This window comes from Canis lupus, chromosome 28, assembly GCF_011100685.1.
Source record: "Canis lupus familiaris isolate Mischka breed German Shepherd chromosome 28, alternate assembly UU_Cfam_GSD_1.0, whole genome shotgun sequence".
Classification (NCBI taxonomy): Eukaryota; Metazoa; Chordata; class Mammalia; order Carnivora; family Canidae; genus Canis; species Canis lupus.
Window position 1 is genome coordinate 30817348 of NC_049249.1, and position 21566 is coordinate 30838913.

The 21566-nt window shown below is 43.5% G+C and overlaps 1 protein-coding gene across 4 annotated transcripts in view; it reads left to right on the forward strand.

Moving 5' to 3' along the window:
- PLPP4 (phospholipid phosphatase 4) overlaps positions 1-21566 on the forward strand; it is a 118211-nt gene that overhangs the window by 58805 nt on the left and 37840 nt on the right. For 3 of the 4 annotated variants that reach the window (XM_038578973.1, XM_038578974.1, XM_038578972.1), the window contains exon 5: positions 73-197. The exons of the other annotated variant lie outside the window; for it this stretch is intronic. In XM_038578973.1, coding sequence (XP_038434901.1) covers positions 73-197 — 125 coding nt within the window. The remainder of the gene's footprint in view (positions 1-72; positions 198-21566) is intronic. 4 annotated transcript variants of the gene reach the window in all.

Genomic DNA, 21566 nt, shown 5'->3' on the forward strand with positions numbered 1-21566 from the left:
GTGGGGGTCAGCTTGGGGTCCATTTGTGATGGCAGCATTTTATATTGAAAATGTCCATGGTGTCTTTTGTAGACCTCGCCCCGATTTCTTTTACCGCTGCTTTCCAGATGGAGTGATGAACTCAGAAATGCACTGCACGGGTGACCCCGATCTGGTGTCCGAGGGCCGCAAAAGCTTCCCCAGCATCCATTCCTCCTGTAAGTCCGGTGGCTGGGACTCTCTTTAATTCCCGGTCATGTTTCCTGACCATTTTCCTTGGGAGTTTCAGTGGAGAAGAAAGTGCTGGCACGTGAATGTTGAGCACAGTTCATTCTGCTTCCCTGTACACTTAGAAACAAGAATTTGACAGGAAGTAATAAACCTGCGGACAAGGCTCTAGAGTTTACAAGACATTGTATATGTTGCTCCTGTGAGCTCAGCGGAGCATGACATGTGACACTTTACCCTTCGGATTCAGGATTCAGTACGATTCAGGAGCTTGACTGTGCAAGGGAATTTACCATGTTCCCTGGGACCATATGCTTTCAGCTCTGTGTTCTCTCTAGTTTATTTCTTTAGTGGAGGCATCGTGTGTGTACCAATATATGGCTATATATGTACACACACGCACGCGCAGAAGTGCCTCAATATATAGTCTGGTTATAGATATGCAGGCTGGGACCAGCCTTAAAGTCAAGACTAAGTAATATGAATTAGTGCAAGGTGGTGTAGTGGAGAGGACACAAGTCTTTGTAGCATGACAAACCCTAGTTCTGCCAGGTATTAGCTCTGCGACTTACCTGCTCTTGCCTCAATTCCTGCTGTGTAAAATGGGAATGATGGCACCTCCGTTATTAGGTGGAGTGAGGGTTAAAATAAATAATGATGATCGCTGACATTTGTGGAGCACTGCCATGACAACATGGGTAGGGACATTATTTTATTTAATCCCCTCAATGTAGATGTGAAGTACTTAGTATGGTGCTTTAAATCAATAATACTCATCCATATTATTGTCTGTAACCAGAGTTGAGGTTCCAGAGTGTCCTGGATCATTCCGGCAATGTTTATTGAATGACCAAGGTGCCAAGCACCAAGCTAGGTGTTGGGGACACAAAGATAAATAAAACACAGCTTGTGTCCTGGGAAGCCTAGAGACAGTTGTACACTGTAGATTTAGGTTGGTGACACTGGGATCATTGGGAAACCGTGGCCACAGGTGACCACTTGGGAGGGGCTGCTCTTACGACACAAAGTCCTTGATTTCTCACAGGTCTGATGTTATTGGCCATTGGTGAGCCTGTTTCCTTGATCTTTTCTGTTTTTTTCTAAGTATGTAAGACATTTCCTGATAGCCGCTAGATCAAGGAGTAACTGGATGCCTTTTCCTGCAGTGTTTGTTGGATATTTGCTCAGAGTCCTTAGAGACTGGAGCCCTGTCAACAAGATATTGGGGTGCCAATCACTCTAAGTGAATTACCTTTAATCTGCACAATGGCCTCGCCAGGTTGGGTTATCCCCATTTTGCACATGAGGACAGTGAAGCTCAGACAAACTCAGTATCTCATCCAAGGACACTTAGTTGACCTTCATGCCAGCCTCTAACTCGATAGCGTCTCAGGCCTTGCAGTGATTAAATTCGGTGAAGTATCCCATGTGTATTTAAATAAGTAACTCCTATTCTTGTTTGGCTTGTTGGAGACTATAGCTCGTTGAATCATGTTCCCCCACAAGATATGTCCAAGTCCTAGCCTATGGAATCTGTGAACATGATCTTATTTGGAAAATCATCTTTGCAGATGTCATTAAATTAAGGATCTTGAGAGGAGATCATCCTGGATGTAGGGTGGCCCTAAATCCAATGACAGATGTCCCCAGTAGAGAAAGACATAGGAATATGTGAGACGCGGAGACACAGGTGAGAAGGCCATGCAAAGATGAGGATAGAGATCAGAGTGGTGTCGCCACAAGCCAAGGAATACCTGGAGCTCCCAGATGCTGGAAGGGGCAAGGAAGGGTCCTGCACACACCTTGATTTCAGACTTCTGGGCTCCCGAATAGGGGGCTGTTGTTTTCAGCCTCCCCCGGCTGGTGGTCTTTGGTCACAGCCACCCTGGGAAAAGGATACAGAGGCTTAAACCAAACACATCCACTTGCTAGTGGAAAGGCTTTGACTTTAGAGTCTTGGGGGAGATTGAGAGAAGATGCTTACTGACTATGCTTCATCAGGATGTCCATTGAGGTTGATACGGCAAGGGGCCCGGCGGTGCATGAAGGTGGAGGACCTAGAGTTCCCGGAGGCCACTTGAGGCCAAACATCCGCCTGGAAGCTCTTCTCCTCTGAGGTCGTTTGTGCTCTTGGAAGTCTCATTTTGGGCGAGCGTCTGTTTTAGGGGAGTCGTAGGTGCCAGCTGGAGGAACACCTGCCGCCCTGAGTTCTATCTCCTCGTGGTCCAGTGTTCCCTTGCCACCACTGTTTTGAGGTCCCCGGAAAGGCATGCACCTGGGGTTGGCTCCCACATGCTCTCCACCTCTGTCCTCCTAGGGTCCCTCAAGTGCTCCGTTGTTTTCAGGAATGCTCTGTCCTCCCAAAGACTCGGTGCTGGGCTTAAGGGGCTTCCAAAGCTAAAAGCAGAAAGAATGAAGCCCTTAACCTTGGCTTTCAGGTAGTTCACTGAAGTGTGTCCACACCACTTAGTATCCAGTGTTGCATTTGACCTGGGGAAGGACATAGCTGTCGTGTGAGTAACTGAGCCCAGAAGCCTGCTTGGCCCTAGAGAGTAGAGGCCAGGCCCCACAGAAGTATTTCTTTGAGAAGTACACATTCCCTATCAGACGCATTTTCTGACAGGGCTGCCACCAGCTGCCCTGTCAAGTGCATGGCTGATGTCCCATCTGTGCTAGATGAGCTTTTTTGACAGAGGCTATTACTATCTTTTGCTTAAGACACTACTTAAAATGTTACAGATTTCTACTACTTGGCAGACACAGAAGCCTACCCAGCCCCTAGGCTTTGATGATAGTATTTTTATCTGTTCTCTTTCTTTGCTGTGACAGGTCAGTGATTGCCTTACAGGGAGCCGCCATATCCACTTAGAAAAACCATCAGTGCTGTGCTTTGGATTTCTTACTGTGGCTAACAGGAAGTAGTTGGCATGAATCCTGGCTCTCGGAGGAGGTACTGGACCTCAGAGGGATGATCTTAGTGGAACCCCAGTGTGGTACACACACTCCTCCTCCCTTCAGTGAAATCAACTTTGTAGGTTGCAATGGAGTGAGTGGACACAGGTGTTCTGGACCACGAGATCTCCTAAGATGAATTCCTCACGCTAGGCAATCACGGCTTTGCTTCTGCTCTGTTTATAATCAGTGACTGGAAGGTTGGTTTTCTTTGAACATAAGAACAAACATTGGTTTATTTTGGAAACAAAAGATCCAGTGCTTGGTAAGCAGTCAAACAGGACTTAACTGAAGTGCTCACGTGGCATATGGTTGGCCAAGGGCATGTCCCACAGCAGCCATCTTATGGGACTTGCTTGGTAAGGCGGCCCAAACCTCCCTTGTGGGAAAAACAGAGATTACATTTTCAAAGAGCGAGTAGTTTCCTCCAGAGTTACCAGAAACTTGAATTTTTTTTTTTAAAGATTTATCCATTTATTTTAGAGAGAGTGCACACACGTATACACATGTGTGCAAATAGAAGTGCAGACGTCCCCACTGAGTGTGGAGCCCAACGCAGGGCTCAATCCCATGACCCTGAGATCATGACCTGAGCTGAAACCAACAGCTGCTTAACTGCCTGCCACCCAGGCGCCCCCAGAAACTTGATATCTAAAGCAAAGGAAGGCAATATAGCTTTAAAGCAGGGATATTCTGAAAAGGAATTGTCTTTCATTGTAGTCTCGGCTTCGGTTGGGTACTTTTTCACATTCTAGAAAAAGAATAGCTTTCAGAGAGAAAAATAGGAAAAAAAAAAAAACAAATTATTAATGCCAAGTCAAGCTATTAAGGAACTTCTTTCTTGTGAAAATGATGAGAATGCATAAAGTGATATTGTTGTTCAGGGATCACCAAACAACAGCCCGTGGGCTAAATCGATGCCTACTTGTTTTTGTAAATAAAGTTTTATTGGAACACTGAGATGCCCATTTGTTTATGTATTGCCTATGGAGGCTTTGCATTCTAATGGCAGAGTTGTGTAGTTCCAAGGGAGACATGACCCACAAAACTGAAAACATGTTCCTTATGCTCCAAGTAAATAGTATTGAAAAGTGTTACCATGACGGTTGGGGTTGGGAAGGGATAAATAAGCAGAGCACAGAGGATTTTTAGGGCAGTGAAACTACTCTGTATGATACTAGAATGGTGGATATGTTATTATATATTTGTTGGAACCTATGAATGCACAGCAGCGAGAGTGACCCCTAACATAACCTATGGACTTTGAGTGATGATGATGTGTCAGTGTAAGTCAATCAATTCCAACAGATAATGGAGGATGTTGATAATGAGGGAGGCTGTGCATGTGTGGGGGCAGGAGGCTTGTGGGAAGTCTCTGTACCTCTCTACCTTCCTTCCTTTCTAATTTTTTATTTTCAAAAACATTTTTATTTAAATTCAATTTAGTTAACAGGTAGTGTATTATTAGTTTCAGGGGTAGAATTTAGTGATTCATCAGTTGCATATAACACCCAGTGCTCATTATATCAAGTGTCCTCCTAATGCCCATGCCCCCACCTACTTCCCCTCCAGCAACTCTAAGTTTGTTTCCTGTAGTTAAGAGTTTCTTATGGTTTGCCTCCTTCTCTGTTTTTTTATCTTATTTTATTTTTCCTTCCCTTCCCCTATGTTTATCTGTTTTGTTTCTTAAATTCCACATATGAGTGAAATCATATGGTAATTGTTTTCCTCTGACTTATTTTGCTTAGCATAATACCCTCTGGTTCCATCCACATCATTGCAAATGGCAAGATTTCATTCTTTTTTTTTTTTAAAGATTTTATTTATTTATTCATGAGAGACACAGAGAGAGAGAGGCAGAAACATAGGCAGAGGGAGAAGCACACTCCATGCAGGGAGCCCGATGTGGGACTTGATCCCAGGACGCCCTGAGCTGAAGGCAGACGCTTAACCACTGAGCCACCCAGGCATCCCGATTTCATTCTTTTTGATGGCCTAGTAATATACCATCGTGTGTGTATATGTGTGATATATAAATAAATAAACAAACAAATTCTCACATCTGCTTTATCCATTCATCTGTCAATGGACAGGACATCTGAGCTCTTTCCATAGTTTGGCTATTATGGACATTGCTACTATAAACATTAGGGTGCATGTGCCCCCTTTGAATCACTTTTTTTGTGTCCTTTGGATAAATACCTAGTATATAGTTGCTGGATTGTAGGGTAGTTCTATTTTTAACTTTTTGAGAAACCTCCATACTGTTTTCCAGTGACTGTACCAGTTTGCATTTCCACTAACAGTGTAAAAGGGTTCCCCTTTCTCTGCATCCTTGCCGACAGTTCTTGTTTCCTGAGTTGTTCATTTTAGCCATTTCGGCCAGTGTGAGGTAGTATCTCATTATGGTCTTTATATTTCTCTGATGCCCAGTAATGTTGAGCATTTTTCATTTGTCTTTTAGCTATTTGTATTTCTTCTTTGAAGAAATGTCTGTTCATGTCTTCTGCCCATTTCTTGATTGGATTTTTATTTTGGGGGTGATGAATTTGATGAATTCTTTATAGATTTCAGATATAGCCTTTTATCTGATAAGACATTTGTAAATATCTTCTCCCATTCCGTAGGTTGCCTTTTAGTTTTGTTGACTATTTCCTTTGCTGTGCAAAAGTTTTTTCTATCCTGATGAAGTCCCAATAGTTCATTTTTGCTTTTGTTTCCCTTGCCTTTGGAGACGTGTCTAGCAAGAAGTTGCTGCAGCTGAGGTCAAAGAGGTTGCTGCCTGTGTTCTTCTCTAGCATTTTGATGGAGTCCTGTCTCACATTTAGGTCTTTCATCCATTTTGAGTTTATTTTTGTGTGTGATATAAGAAAGTGGTCCAGTTTCATTCTTCTGCATGTGGCTGTCCAATTTTCCCAACACCATTTGTTGAAGCGACTGTCTTTTTTTTCCATTGGATATTCTTTCCTGTTTTGTCAAAGATTAGTTGATCATGGAGTTGAGGGTCTATTTCTGGGTTCTGTATTCTTTTCCATTGGTCTATTTGTCTGTTTTTGTGCCAGTACCATACTGTCTTATGATTATAGTTTTGCGATACAGCTTGAAGTCCAAAATTATGATGCATCCAGCTTTGGTTTCCTTTTTCAACATTCCTTTGGCTATTTGGTGTTTTTTCTGGTTCCATACAAATTTTAGGATTCATTGTTCCAGCTCTGTGAAAAAAATGTTGATTGATTGATTGATTGATTGATTGATTTTTCATGAGAGGCAGAGAGGCAGAGACACAAGCAGAGGGAGAAGCAGGCTCCATGCAGGGAACCTGATGTGGGACTCGATCCCGGGTCTCCAGGATCATGCCCTGGGCTGAAGGATCATGCCCTGGGCTAAACCACCGAGCCACCCGGGCTGGCCTGTTGTTGATATTTTGATAGGGATTGCATTGAATGTGCTGATTGCTTTGGGTAGCAAAGACATTTTAACAATACTTGGACCTTCTTAATTTTGCTGTGAACCTAAACTGCTCTAAAACATTTAAGTCTGAGGGGAAAAAAGCATTACTAAAGCAAGATCAGTGCACACAAATGCTTCATTTTTAAACAACCCCATTATATTATATTTTTATTTTTTTCAATATTTTATTTATTTGAGAGCAAGAACAGGGGAGGGACAAGCAGATTCCCAACTGAGCAGGGAGTCGACACAGGGCTGACCTGAGCCAAAAGCAAATGCTTAACTGATTGAGCCACCCAGATGACTCTTATATTTTAAAAAGGGGGCACTTATAGGATGATCAATGCTTGTGGGATACATTCTTTAAATGGCAGACATGATTTTAAAAGGTGTATCTGCTAATGATGATTTCACAGATTTTTCTTGAGTATTTACTGTTTTGTAGATACTGGGTTGATACTCGGGGTGAGTACAGGATGGTCAGACATGGCCATGGCCTCTTTAGAGCAAGGATGAGTCCCAGGTGCATTACCACAGTGCTCTGGAATTGGGGACTAGGGATTCCAAGCAGGGAACAGGAAAAGCTCTGGGAGGAAAAGCACTTTCTCCTATCATTTCCCAGGAGAGGACGTATGAGCTACACATTTTAAGATATTTATGCTTGAAGTGTCTTTTTTCGCCTCTTTAGCCGGGTTCAGAATTGTAGGTAGAAACATCACTTCTGTGCAAGATACTAGAGAAGCCTTATAGCATTCCTTTCCTTGGTTTTCTTTTTCCTTCTCTTTCTGGAACCTCTTAGAATCCTTTCTCCAGCTCTGGCCATCTGAAGTTTCACAATGATGTGCCTCACTGGGATTCTTATTTTAGGTGAAAGCACTAAAGCTAACCAGACAGAGCTCCTTAATTAAGCTTCACTGAAGGATGAATGGGGAGGGAGCTGGGGTTTCACTGGATGACCCCAAGTGTAAGCATCTGGCCCTTACTTTTTGAGGTTACTCTGCTCCCCAGAGGAGGCGCCCCAGGCTGAGGGGCCGGGCTTCTTACAGGGCACCAGACGGACTTACCCTCGACCCTTACTTCTCAGTCTGGTTGTTCAGCTCTGCTCTCTACTTGCCTGCTGTTCCTAAATGCAGAGGCCCAAATAGTTCAGCCTTCCACCTTCTTCAAGAGTCAGGGAGGTAGGTGGCAGTTTCCTTCCTGGTTTGCAGGATGGGGTGGAGTGTTTAACCGCTCGTCATAAGGACTTTCCACCTGTTCCTCATTTCCCATCCCTGCCTTCCCCTTGCCTCTCATGGTACGTGGGCCCCCCCTCCAGCTCAGAGCTTTGCAGGCTGTTGCTGGTAGATAAGTGACTTCTCATCAGCACCACCCTCTGCAGGTGTAGACTTGCCTTTCCTGGCTCTGGGAAGTGTCTGCTCTACCGCCTGCTTTCTTTGGCATATGTTGCAGTGTGGACTTGTGCTTCTAGCCCCATTTAAGATAGGATATGTGTTCCTGTTTGCATCAGTCACGGTTCTCCAGAGAAAATGGAAACAGCTGTGTGTGTGTGTGTGTGTGTGTGTGTGTGTGTGTGTACACGCACGCACCCATGTGTGTTTGTGGTGTATGTGTGTAGAGGGGCAGAGAAGGACAGGAAGGAAGAGGGAGCAGTTATTTGAAGAAATGTGTTCTCATGGCTGTGGGGCTGTTAAGTCTGCAATTTGTAGGGTCAGCCCACAGGCTGGAAGCTCAGGTAACAAATGATGTTGTTGTCTTGAGTTTGCAATGGGCAGAGCAAGCGGGCAGGCTGGAGAGTCAGGTAAGATTTCCATGTTGCAGTCTTGAGGTAGAATTTTATTTGGGAAACCTCAGTCTTTGCTCTTAAAGGCTTCTGCAGGTTGAGCAAGGCCCAGGCACGCTGGGGAGGGTGAGCTCCTTAAAGCCAACTGATTGTAAATGTTCACCACATTTAAAGACACTTTCGGGGGATCCCTGGGTGGCTCGGCGGTTTGGCGCCTGCCTTTGGCCCAGGGCATGATCCTGGAGTCCCGGGATCGGGTCCCGCATCAGGCTCCCTGCATGGAGCCTGCTTCTCCCTCTGCCTGTGTCTCTGCCTCTCTCTCTCTCTCTCTTACTCTCATGAATACATAAATAAAATCTTAAAAAAAAAAAAAAAAACACTTTCGCAGCAACATCAAGACTGAAGTTGACAGAACAGCTGGGCACCATGGCCTATCCACGATGACACATAAAATGAGCTGCCACCCTGTTGTTCTTTCCTTCTGCTATCATTTTAAAATCAACAGCACCATCGAAATGCTCTCATCCCTTAGTTACAGAGATGCCACATGCCAGAAGGTTCTCGGTCAGCCTCGGTGTTCACTCTGATACAGAGTCCTCGAATGTGGAGTGCACCCACTAAAGCGTCTCTGTAGGCTGCACGTCTGGGACTGTGCTTTCACTGAACAAATCTAAATGCATTTTAACTGTGGATTGAGAAATGATCAAAGGATAGCATGTATGCTAACTGGCCAGGTGTGACTCCATCAAGCATGAATATTCAGGATCATAAACCAGCTGGTTCTTCTAGTGTTAGGCCAGCTTTTGCATAAAGAAACAGGAAAAAGAAAACAGGAAATTGTAAGATTCATCTCTTCTGCATCATTGAGTTAAGTGAGATTGCTATCCAGGGGCTTTGCCGGATGGGTTTTGGTAAATGAGAAACTTGAAAAATGCCACCTTCTTCTTCATTTAAAACTGCTATAAAGTGGCATGGCTGCCCCTTGGTCATTGGTTGGGCCAGGACAAACAGGTGGCCATTTGTCTGAGGTCAGCTCAGTTTGTGTGGGTTCTGTTAGAAGTTAAAGGGAAGCTTCTAGTCTCCCCACCTTGTCGAGGGACAGTGTCAGATTCAGCAAGAACCCCTCATAGTTTTGTTTTGTTTTGTTTTTTCCTTAAATTTGTATCATCCTACATTTCAGGCTTCAAAGACAATTTCAGAGGTTCTGGGAAGCAGCTTTACTGCTTTTGCCACATCTTTTTCAAGCAAAGGAAGACTCCCCAGCACACCGGAAAGCCTTTCTCTGGGGATGCCAAACGGAGAGAGGGCCTGATTCTATCAAGTAAAATCCTAGGCCTCTTTGTAGGAGGGTATTTCTTAGTCTCTTTCATTATCACCCCTGCTCCCTCCTCCTTGTTTTAGACCTTTCCCTCCCTAATTTCTCCTTTCTGCTGTGAAATTTTAATTCCACCGAATATACTATATATCTGTGTATGCACCATGGCTCTTTGCAGGGCCTCAAGGAATGCTAACACCTGAACCAGTTTTCATCCCCTTGGGAGGGAGTGGTGTCCCGGTTGAGGATGCACTTTCGGGGTGGTAGTTCTCAACTGGACAGTTCTGCCCACCGGGGGACGTTTAGCAATGTCTGTAGAAAGTCGTAGCTGTCACAAGTTGGTGGGTGGACTACTAGCATCAAGGACACAGAGGCCACCGTTGCTGCTAAATGTCCTGCAGCTCACAGGATAGCCCCACAACGGAGTTAGCTCGCCCCAAATGTCAGTGGTGTCCAGCCTGGGAAACCCTAGTCTAGGGCGATTAGGTAAATATGTGGAGGAAGTCAATCACTCACATGTTAAATTCATCCACTCTCCATGTTCCTGGCCCGACAGAGTAGGAGAGGTTGGAAATATGGGCACTGTTTAATTAATTCAAAATACTCTCCCTCAAAAATTCAACCCACTATTTGATTTCTGTGGGGAAAAAAAAAAAAGATCGAGGTAAGAGTAAAGGAGCCTAATGCCTTTTGCTTTCTTTTTTAACTTTTTATTATACAAATTTTCAGACATAGAACTGAAAACAAATCTACTAAATACCCATGACTGGCTATAACATCCTGCCCTTCCTGCTTCCTGTTTTTTTTTCTGCCCATCTCTTACCATGTGCAGTACTGATGATACTTTATACAAAATTATTTTAGTATTTTTAAAAAGATTTTACTTATTTATCCATGAGAGACACAGAGACAGAGGCAGAAACATAGGCAGAGGGAGAAGCAGGATCCCTGTGGGGAGCCCGATGCGGGACCCGATCCTTGGACCCTGGGATCACAACCTGAGCCAAAGGCAGACACTCAACCACTGAACCACCCAGGCATCCGATAGATTGTATTTTTAAGGAATTTATACTTTTCTTCTAGGTTGTTTGATGTGTTAGGATAAAGTTGTTTGTAATATTCTGCTCTTGAAAAAAAATACTCTGCTCTTGACATTTTTAGTGTCTGTAAGAGCAGTGCTGACAACCCTCTTCCTTTTCTGTTATTGTAATTTTTATTTTCTCTACTTTTTTCTTGATTAATTGTACTTAGGGTTTATTAATTTTACTGATCTTTCCTAAAAACCGACTTTTGTGTTTGTTTATTTTCTCTAGTTTTGTCTCTTTTCTACATCATTGATTTTGGCTCTTGTTTGCATTATTTCCTTATTTTCGATTTTTTGTTTAATTTGCTCATAATTTTCTAGTTTCCTAAGTTGGAAATTTAAATCAGAGTTTTTTTTTTTAAGACCTCTTCCTTTCTAATGTAAGCATTTAGAGATACAGATTTTCCTTAAGCCCTGCATTAGCAGTACCCCCACAAAATTTGTCGTATTGTAGTTTTTATTGCTATTATGTTCAAAATAGTTTTCTAACTTCCCTTATTGTTTCTTCTTTGATCTTTGATTCTGTCTTTGATTTTCTCATTTAGAAGTGAGTTTTTCACTTTCCAGTGGCTTTTCTAGCTATCTTGTTTCAAATCTTTAACTTTGTTTTTTTATGAACAGAAAAAAGTTATGTTCAGTATTTTGAAATTTATTGATATTTGTTTTATTCCTTACTGAATATTTTCTCTCAGTGGACTCTCCAAGACCACCTGAAAATATATTTATACACTTGTTGAGTGTGGCATTCTGTAAGTGTCCATTAAGTTACCATGGTGTCATTCGGAAATTTCTGATCCTTGCTTTTATTCTGTTTGTCTCAGTGTTCGGTTAATTACTAAGAGTAGGCTTTGATGGTCTTCAACTAGAACTGTAGACTCAGCTGTTTCTCCTTTTAGTTTTACTGGGTTTTGCTTCATATACTTTAGAGCTGTTTTATAGGCATATATATATATATATATTTATGATTGTTGTATATTCTTACTGTTTTGATTTTTTTACCATTAGTAAATGTCCTCTGTTCCTCATCTAACCGCTTCTCGTATCATGCAATGACTTCTTGTGAGTACTTGGATCCATCAATTGTGAAAAAATTTTTATAATAGAGATCTTATTCTTAGCCATCAGTGATGGAATGGAGTTGAATTAGAAAGGAATTGTTCAATAGGCACCTATTTGTGTGGGCTCCTTTTATCTTTATATCAAACCATTGACTCTTAACACAGTCTTCCAAATATGGGCCCAGAGATCATTAAAGATGGTAGATGTGTTCCAAAAATAGAAATCGAAATGATCATGTGTCTTCTGTAATGGACATCTTTTGGGATATGTGTGTATGGATGGAAAGAGACAAAGAGAAAGAGAAAGAAACAAAAAAGGAAAGAAATCAATCAACCAATCAATCATGAGCCAACACTGTTCTGCAATCTCTTTCTCTAGAAATTGTCCCAGTCCTGTGTGGGTACCCATCCTCAGAGGGGGCCCTGCCATAGAAACAATACATTTTGTGTTCAGAACCACCGGCCTTTTACTTTTGTGTCTTCTCAGATTCATATCTAGCATACATATCCTTAACACCAGTGTGTTTTCTTTTCCCTTTTGGGTAGAACTCATAAAAGCACATAACTTATTCCCATGAGATTCTCCACAACAAACTTTTCATTCCAGACTTGCTTCCTATGTCTCCTGGTGGGTCTGGGGGCTGCCTCTCCTATCTCTGTTGGCATCTACTAGGGAAATGCAGTCATTTGGATGTTAGCTGGAGTCAACTTAATTAAGAAGTTAAGTCTGCTGAAGGAAAATGAAACAGATCATTTTACAGCCAAGTCTGTGCAGTCACTGGATGATTCAAACCAGCAGTTTCTTGCTCCCATCAGTCTCTGGAGTCTGCTAATTAGTGCGAAATAGCACCTTCCTTCTATGACAGTAGTAGTGGATTCAGCTCTGGGGATCTAGAAGCAGAAAAAGCATCTCAAGCTTTTGAAGAGTAGGACATTCTAGAATGGTGATGTCAGGACACTCCACAGCTTAAAACTTTTCAGTGGCTTCCTGTGGAAAGGATAATCCAGTCCCAGATGTTGCTCTGGCCCCTATGCCTCTTCAACCTCATGTCCTGCACCCCCACCAAACCTTACTTCCTGCGTTCCAGGCACCCTGTCCTTTTGATGACAAGCAAACAGTTACCATTTATTGAACATGGAAAATGTGTCAGAGTCTACGTTAACAGCTTTAAAGGACTTATCCCATTGAATCCCCACAACGTACCTGTGAGGTCAGTATTCTTATTAGTCCTCTTGTCCAAATGAGGAAACCGAGGCAGAGGAGGATAATGATTAGCCCCCACACCACACAGCCAGCATGTCACAGAGGTGACATTTATACCCAGAGTATCTGACTTCAGAGCCTGACATATTTTTTAAAGATTTATTTATTTATTTGAGAGAGAGTGGGTGCACGTGTGAGAATGGAGGGAGGAACAAATGGAAAGAGAATCTCAAGCAGACTCCCCACTGAGCTGCGAGCCTTACACAGGGCTTGATCTCATGACTCTGAGATCATGACCCAATCCAAAATCAAGAGTTGAATACTCAACCAACTGAGCCACTGAGACACCCCCAGAGCCCAACTTTTGATAGCTCCCTCAACATGAGACATTCTTTCCTTTTTTGACATTTGTACTTGCCCTGCTCTCACTTCTCAAATGCTGTCAGAAGCCTGTCCACATTCCTCCAGCACTCATTGTATCATGCATACCAATCCAGTTTCCAACTACCGGCCCCTACTTCTATCTGACCATAGAAGACTGGGTGTGCAGAGAATGAAGGCATTCTCATCCCCTGGAGCAGCCCTCAGCTGCTGACTAACAACTGGTATATAAATATCCCAGCTCCCTTGCACCTTAGGTAGAATGGGTCTGAAGGGTGTATTTCACACTGTCTCCTAGAGCCCCAGGGGGTTGGACTCTTGCCTCCCATAGTGTTAACATGATAACTGGCTTCCTTCTCATCTGTGTCTTCCTTCTCCACTGGTGTTTTCTTGAATCATCTTCCTAACAGACTGTTTGCACTTGAATCTACCTCAGTCTCATCCTGAAGGAACCCAAACTAAGATGTTACCTTGCCTAACTCCTATGTATTCCTTGAGTTTCAGCCTCTATGTGGCCTTAGGAAAGCAGCCATCCTGAACACCCCATTTGCTCCTGCCATTTTTTGTTGTTGTTGTTGTAGCACATATTTGTCTCTGTGATCACCCTGGTGGTTTGCTTGTTTTCATCTGCCTCTGCTCCATGAGGGTGGGGACCTTGATAATCTTCAGCACTGATGTGTTCCCAGGGCCCAGCACAGTGAATGGTTCCATATAGGTGCCCCAAATATTTATTGAACTAATTGATTTGTTGTCTTAACTATATTTATGCTATAAATGTGTGATCAGGACCCCAAATTCACCAGTGATGCTGAGTTCCCAGAATACCCTACACTTTCCTTTGTTAGAGATACCTGAGCTGTTAATGTGCTCAGCTGTCCTGCTCCCTAGCAGTGAAATCTAGCAGCAAACCTTTGACCGCTCAGTTTTCCCCTTTCTTCTTAGAACATGAAAGGGATATGGTTGGGATAAGGTCTTATAGCTTACTTTGACTTATGAAGCTCTTGACTCTGCCTCGGTGTCAGCAGCTTTATAAGAGGGTTTAAGATCCCTACCAGAGAATTTCTTGTGAGAGTTGAAAGGGATAAAAGTGGGGAAGCACCTTGCATGATGTGAAGCTCATAATCAGTGCTTTGTGAATGTTGGACCCCTTTCTGCCTCCGCCGCAGAGCTGGGAAATCTTGCTTATGACTGGAAAGACCAAGATGACACTCTAAGTTAGAGCCCCTTATGTCTGGAAGCCTAAGTGGGACCTGGGGACTTGTGTGTGTGTTGTGGAGGGAGACAAACTAACTTCTTTACTCCAGAGCTTTGACACTCCCAAGTATTTTTTTTTTAAACAAGGAGACATTCAGAGGTTAAAAATTTTTTGGGAGCTTCTGTGCTTATTTCCACCAGTAAATGGATTTGATTTCAGGCTACAGGTTGTTCTCTTCCATAGGGTTATCTCCCTCAGTTTTTTAAGTTATGAGGATCTCTGTAATATTTCTTCAAGAAGGAGGGAAGGAAAGAGGAGAATATTCTTTTTTTAAGATTTTATTTATTCATGAGAGAGACACAGAGAGAGGCAGAGATGTAGGCAGAGGGAGAAGCAGGCTCCCTGCTGGGAGCCCAATGTGGGACTCAATCCTAGACTCCAGGATCACACCCTGAGCTCAAGGCAGATGCTCAGCCACTGAGCCACCCAGGTTTCCCCAAAGGGAATATTCTTGAGAACCTCCACTTGAGCCTCTCCACATCCCGTGGTGATTAGTAACCTTGTAAAACATATGGATATATTTGTCCTTTACTAATATGGCCTTTTGGTCAAATGTTAGAATATTTGCCCTGGGTATTATTTACCACACCTTACAAATAAAACAAGCTTCCATATATTTTCTTTCAAAAATATTTCCTTCTGGAAAAGAAAAGTGAGAGGCATTTGCTGTAGAGCAGGGAAGCCTAACGAGCAGCTGCTCGTTTCTCCCCATTTCTTCCTGCGGCTTGGTGCTGTGACCCCGAGGTTTATCTCCTCCTGCTGTTGTACCTGCTGTTGTAGCTGCTGTGACAAGTGAGGTGTTGCCATATAATTCACAATTGGGACTTTGTTACTACATCTCAGGTAAAATTTCCAATACTCTCTAAAAGCTCTCAAAAGTGTTCACTCGTTTCTTTATTGATTTTTTAAATTAATTTATTCGAGAGAGAGAGCATGGGCATGAGTGTGTGGTCGCACATGCAGAGGGAGAGTGAGGGGGACAAGCAGACTCCCCGCTGAGCAGAGAGCCCGATGCGGGCCTTGATCCCAGGACCCTGGGATCATGACCTGAGCCAAAGGCAGATGCTAACTGACTGAGCCACCCAGGCACCCCATTCATCTCTTTAGTGAATCATTTATTCCACATGCTTTGATCAGATATCTACTACATGCCAGGCCTGTGTGTGGTGTGGGGAGAGATGGTGGTGGCTAAGACAGACACAGTCCCTGTTGCAGCAGAGCTCATGGGGACAGGGCCCACAGAGTATTTGTGCCAGTTAGGAGAAGCTGTCTTTTCCAGCAGGTGCAACACCAGGTGCAAGGCATAGTGAGCAGAGAGCAGCCTGCCCTAGTCTGCCAGGCATTCTGGGGCCATGAGTATCCTGAACAGCCGTTCTTGGTCGCCCTGATGGGCAACAATGGACATTAAACAAATAGTCATTTAATTACAATCCTGACATATGCTAGTAGGAAAAATATATAACCTGGTAATTAAAGTGGTGTCTCTTACATAATCCGAGGCATCTGGGACAGTTAATTCTTAAGGGAGGGTGGAACAAGATCAGAGAAGAGGGGGTGAGAACATTTCTTACCAGAAGTACCTACATCTACCCGTCCCTCATCATGTTGCCGGTGGAGAGGAGGGCCAGAGGCAGCTGGTGATGGAGAAGAGGGCCAGGGCACGTAGATCATTTTATGATTGTTGGATTTCTACTCTAAATACAATAAGCATTCATTTGTTTCTTCTTTCTTCATACGTTCGTAGCTACATATTGTTGGATATCAAATAATGCCATTTTAAGACCTAGCCTGGTGCTGAGAACAGCATGTTTGTTTTTGTAATCATTAGATTGCTCTACATAAACAAAAACTTTTGTGTCTAGCGTTTCTATATTGACTGTGGTAGAGGCAGAAGAATTATTTTTCAGACTCAAAAGACCTGAGTTTGGCCTGGCTCCAATCACCACCGTGACACAGTCTTGGACAAGTCTCTTCATGACTGTGTGACTGTGTGTCTCAGTTTACTTGTCTGTAGACAAGAGTCCCAGTCCGCACTTTTCGAGGTATGGGGGGCAATGAAATGAGGTCATTTATTGCCATTCCCCCTTGACCTCTGATTGCAGGGAAGAACAGAAAAGTCTGGTCTCTGTCCCCTTTGGTAGACGAGAGAACAAGAAAGAAACAAAATCTCCTGTCCCTACGACAGGTATCTATTTGAATGTGTTTGTTCCTAAGGCAGCAAGACAGCAGGCTGTGAATGCATCCCCCAGATTGATGTCCCCATCAAAAGGTATGTGCTTGATTATTACATTATGAGTGATTTCTATCATGGCATGTTTTTGCTGTGAGAGCTGTGTGATAAATTCAGTCAACGTATTCCTTTTGTGCTGGTTCTTATGTTTACACCTACGGTATTAATTTGATCCTAAGTGTAGATCTACATGCTTCAGAAACTCAGTGTCTTACAATTTTTCAAAGGAAAAGTAAAACATCCAAAACATAGTTCCCTGATCACAGACTGCATTTAAGAATTGTGGTGTGCCACTTTTGGATTATTCTTGAAAACCAGTGTGTGCTTCAGAGAGCCTCTCTGGAGCTGGGCTTTTGGATGTGGCACAGCATGGGCCCGTGCCTGCCAGCCTCAGGCTTGGAGGTTCTGCTGGGGGTTCGTTTCCAAGAATAACAGTTAATGGTTGTACCCACACATAGAAAGGTCACAGAGGTGGGGATACCCAGAGTGAGGTCTGTCTGTGTGTCTGCTGGCACGAGCCCAGACACAAGCTGCCAGGGTCACAGCCTGACCTCAGGCAGTGGATTTGAAAGTCATTACCCACTGTTTCCTCCATCATATTGCTCACTTGATGTGGCGAAAGCCCAAGAAGAGGAGAACAGTCAGTTCTTTAAGTGCATAACATAATTTATCGAGGTAGTTGCTGAAGATGCAAAGGAAGCCTCTGGGTACAGGTAGGCTGGTTGTCTCAAAACCTAAAGGCAGCATGAGAACCACTGGCTACTGAGACTCCCTCTGTGAGGTGGGATTTGGAGCAGCACGGGCACGGTGGCGTGTGCCCATTGCAAAGGAGCTGGCTGCCCATTCCAGAAAAGAAGGTGCCACTGAAGGGCTTTGGCCAACGTGGGCAGCCTTGTGAACCTCAGCAAAAATTTGGATTTGCTTGGATTTTGTCCAAGTATGCTCCCTTCCTTTCATGCATCCGGCATGGGCACTCATTCCTCAGTTGCTCCCGAGAAGGTGACTGGTAAAAGCTTTCCATGCAGTAATGACCACTGCAAAACCCACTGTCCCGTGACCTCCGATGCCTCTTCCTCCTTGTTCCGGACATTTGGCACCTGGCTGTTGGCAAGTGATGACCTCATTTTCCAAAGTCGTCAAAAATTCTCCCAGACATTTGCCGTGCTCACCTGGATGGGGTTTTTCTTCTAGAGGCAGTTTGTACACATTATCTTAAGCGAGGCTGCTACAGGGATTGTGTCGCAGGGAGTCTATGAACGATGGACGAGGATGATGAGGATCTTGCGCCTCTCCACGGCTTCCAGCATTTCCAGGACGCTGGGCAAGGGTGGTGTGGGCGGTGGGGCTGGGCCCCCATCATGGGACAGGTGTGAGGAGGAACCAGTGGGAGGCACAAGCACCAAGGACTGCCTGCCGCAAGCCGAGTGAGTGATGTCACAGACTCGCAGAGGCCTGGAGGCCCCAGGGACACCCAGGGGACTGGAATTCGTGTCTTCAGCACCATCAGCTTTTAGATCCTTCCTGTTCAGGAGCACTGTTCTCGCCTGTAGATGGCGAGGCAGAGCGTAGGTGACCCTGGCACCCTCGCAGCTGCCTGCCACAGGGTGCCCTGCCTGTGCGGTCGGCCTGAGGTCCTTATCAGTTCCCATGGTGGGCAGGGCTGGAGTGGGCAAGAGCCCTGAGATCCAGAAGTACATCCCTAGATGTTGTGTCTTCTCTCCTGTGCCCTAGAAGTGGCATAAAGGCAGGCTGGATGAAGGCTTGGCTGTCCTCCAGGGTCTCATTTATAACTCCTTCCCAAGAACAAAAAGTCAGCCTGGATGCTGTCCCTCCCCCGGGCCCCCAATGCACTGTACCGCCTTCCTTTTCTGTTCCCTCACCCATGGTGGCACCAGCACCCCTAAATGCTCCTTGTGGCACCACCTCCAGACTGTGGGGACCTGTATCGCTTGCAGGTCACTCACCAGTTTCTGTAATCATTCCTTGGGGAATTCTAATTGGGGGATTTTCCCAAACCATGCTTGAACCAATTTGAGTTTCCCCTCTGTATTAGGGTTTTCCAGAGAAACAGAACCAATAGTGTGTATATACATGATTGGCTTACATGATTATGGGGTCTGAGAAGTCCCATGACCTGCCATGTACAAGCTGCACACCCAGGAGAGCTGGCAATGTGAAATCTGATCCGAGGTGGAAGGCCTCGGAACCAGGAATACTGATGATGTATGGCCTAGTCCAAGGGAACTGCTCAAGCTGTCAGGCTTGAGGTGAATCCTCTCTTCCTCTACCTTTTGTTCTATTCAGGCCCTCAGATTGGATGGTGCCCAGACACACTGGGGAGGGCAGCCTGCCAATCCAAATGCTAATTCAGAAGCAGCCTCACAGACATATAAATAACGTCTAGCCAAATAGCTAGGTATCCTGTGATTCGGTCAAATTGGTTCATACAATTAACTACCATGCTTTCCTGCCCACTTTAGGGAAAACATGGTCCTCTCCTCTCCAGCACATAGCCTTCCAGTCAAGCAGCCTCAAGCCCCCACAGTCACTACCCTAGCCTATGGCTTACTGTCTTTCCCTCCAGGAAATGCCTTCCTGGCTCTTCCCTATAGTCCCCTCTGCCTGTCACGGAGTAGTATTGAGAAAGCGACTATGCACTGTACCAACCCATCTTTCAAGGCTGGACTTGTTTTCCCAACTCTTCCTGCAAGTCCCCTGTGATGATAAAGTCTCTCATTCACTTCTCCATCTCACCTACCTTATTTCTCTTGTACAGTGATTTGTACATAGATAATGTGAAAGTGTTTTCAAGAAAACTGTTGCCCATTATAAGTTTGGATGTAAAGAATACAAGAACACCATTGAATGATTGTTTTTAGCATAGAATGATTTATTCTGTGCATCGAATAACAGGTGAAACAAATAGCAGAAGTTCACAGAAATAGGTCTAATTTGTATATCCAGCTCTTTTTTTAAAATTTTTTATTTATTTATGATAGTCACACACAGAGAGAGAGGCAGAGACATAGGCAGAGGGAGAATCAGGCTCCATGCACCGGGAGCCCGACGTGGGATTCGATCCCGGGTCTCCAGGATCGCGCCCTGGGCCAAAGGCAGGCGCTAAACCACTGCGCCACCCAGGGATCCCTGTATATCCAGTTCTTTAGTAGAGTTCAGGGATGCTAGACAGTATGTTTTTTCCTAAAATGAGTGTCCCTTAAATAATTGCCTTTAAAAAAATCTTTAGGAGTGATGAGCAAAGAGAATGGAAAAGAAGATCATTTTTTCTCTATTTTCTAAAACAAAATAAGAACAAGTCCCAAAATTAGTGTTTAGTTAATCCCTACTATTTTTTAACTAAGAGAAGATAAATGCCTTTCAAAGAAATGTCTAGAAATGAGAAGGCAAAGCATTAACTCTCTGAGGACCTATTATTAAAACAACAGAAATGGCATTATTTTGATCAAACATGGCATGTCATAAGCTTGCAAGTGACGTTTCCCATCTTCATCAGTCATAACTTTTGAAGTGAAAATTGAAAATTATATTTTAAAAAATTTGAAGGAAAAACCTAGTAGGGGAATGATTGATTATCAAAAAGTCAAAAAAAAGAACTGCAATCATTTAGACTTGGCCAAAGTGTTACTTTCGGTAATTTCCACCAACAATAGCATTTTGTTCAGTATGGTGTGACCCTTCCTGGCTATGTGAAAAGACTGAGGGTCATCTCTTATGTTCCTTTTTCTAGCTGCATTTATCCTAGTTCCATGGGTACAATACCTTTCCAAAGGCAGGTTACCTAAGTGCTGGTAATACGATTCTGAATCATTTACTCATGGAAACTTGATGGTTCAAGTGGGAAGTACACAGGTGTTGGAATCAGAAGGACAGGAGTGTGAATCCAAAATAGCTTTTGTGACTTTGGCAACTGCTAATTTCTCTCAGCTTTGGTGTTCTTATCTTAAAAATAGACATAATAATATCTCATATTATTGTGAGGATTGTTATATCATTGAACTTACAAAATGTACAATTTTTTTTCATGTGGTTTCATCACATGCTGTTGGATTTCTTAGGGATAATGACTGCATGTGGACCAAGATGATCGATGTTAGATTTTGAGGGGAAAAAAAAGATTTCGGGGATTGATTTTCATGGCCACAATTATTTGGAATACCAAAACTTTGAGGTAAAGGACTTCCAATTCCACTGGATTTGCCCTTCTCATTATTTCTTAAGATTTATAGAATTAATAAACTCCTAGCAAGACTGATGAAGGGATAAAAGAAGACACAAATTACAATTTCAGGGAAGAAAGCAGCGCTCCTCTTAAATAGACAGAGTACATTACAAAGACAGTAAGGGCATTTGTGAACAGTCTCATGCCAACAATTCAACAATGCTATACAGAATGGTCAAATTCCTTGCAAACCACTGCTGACCTGAACTGATAAAGATGAAATAGAAGTACAATTTATAATTAAAAACCTTTGGAGAAAGAAATCTCTAGGCTCAGATGGTTTCACTGGTATCTTCAAACATTTAAGAAGTAATATCAATCTTACATAAAAGTTTCAAAAAGATAGAACACTTCTCAACTAATTCTATTTGAGACTATACAAATAAGGTTACAGAATAATCCTGAAAACA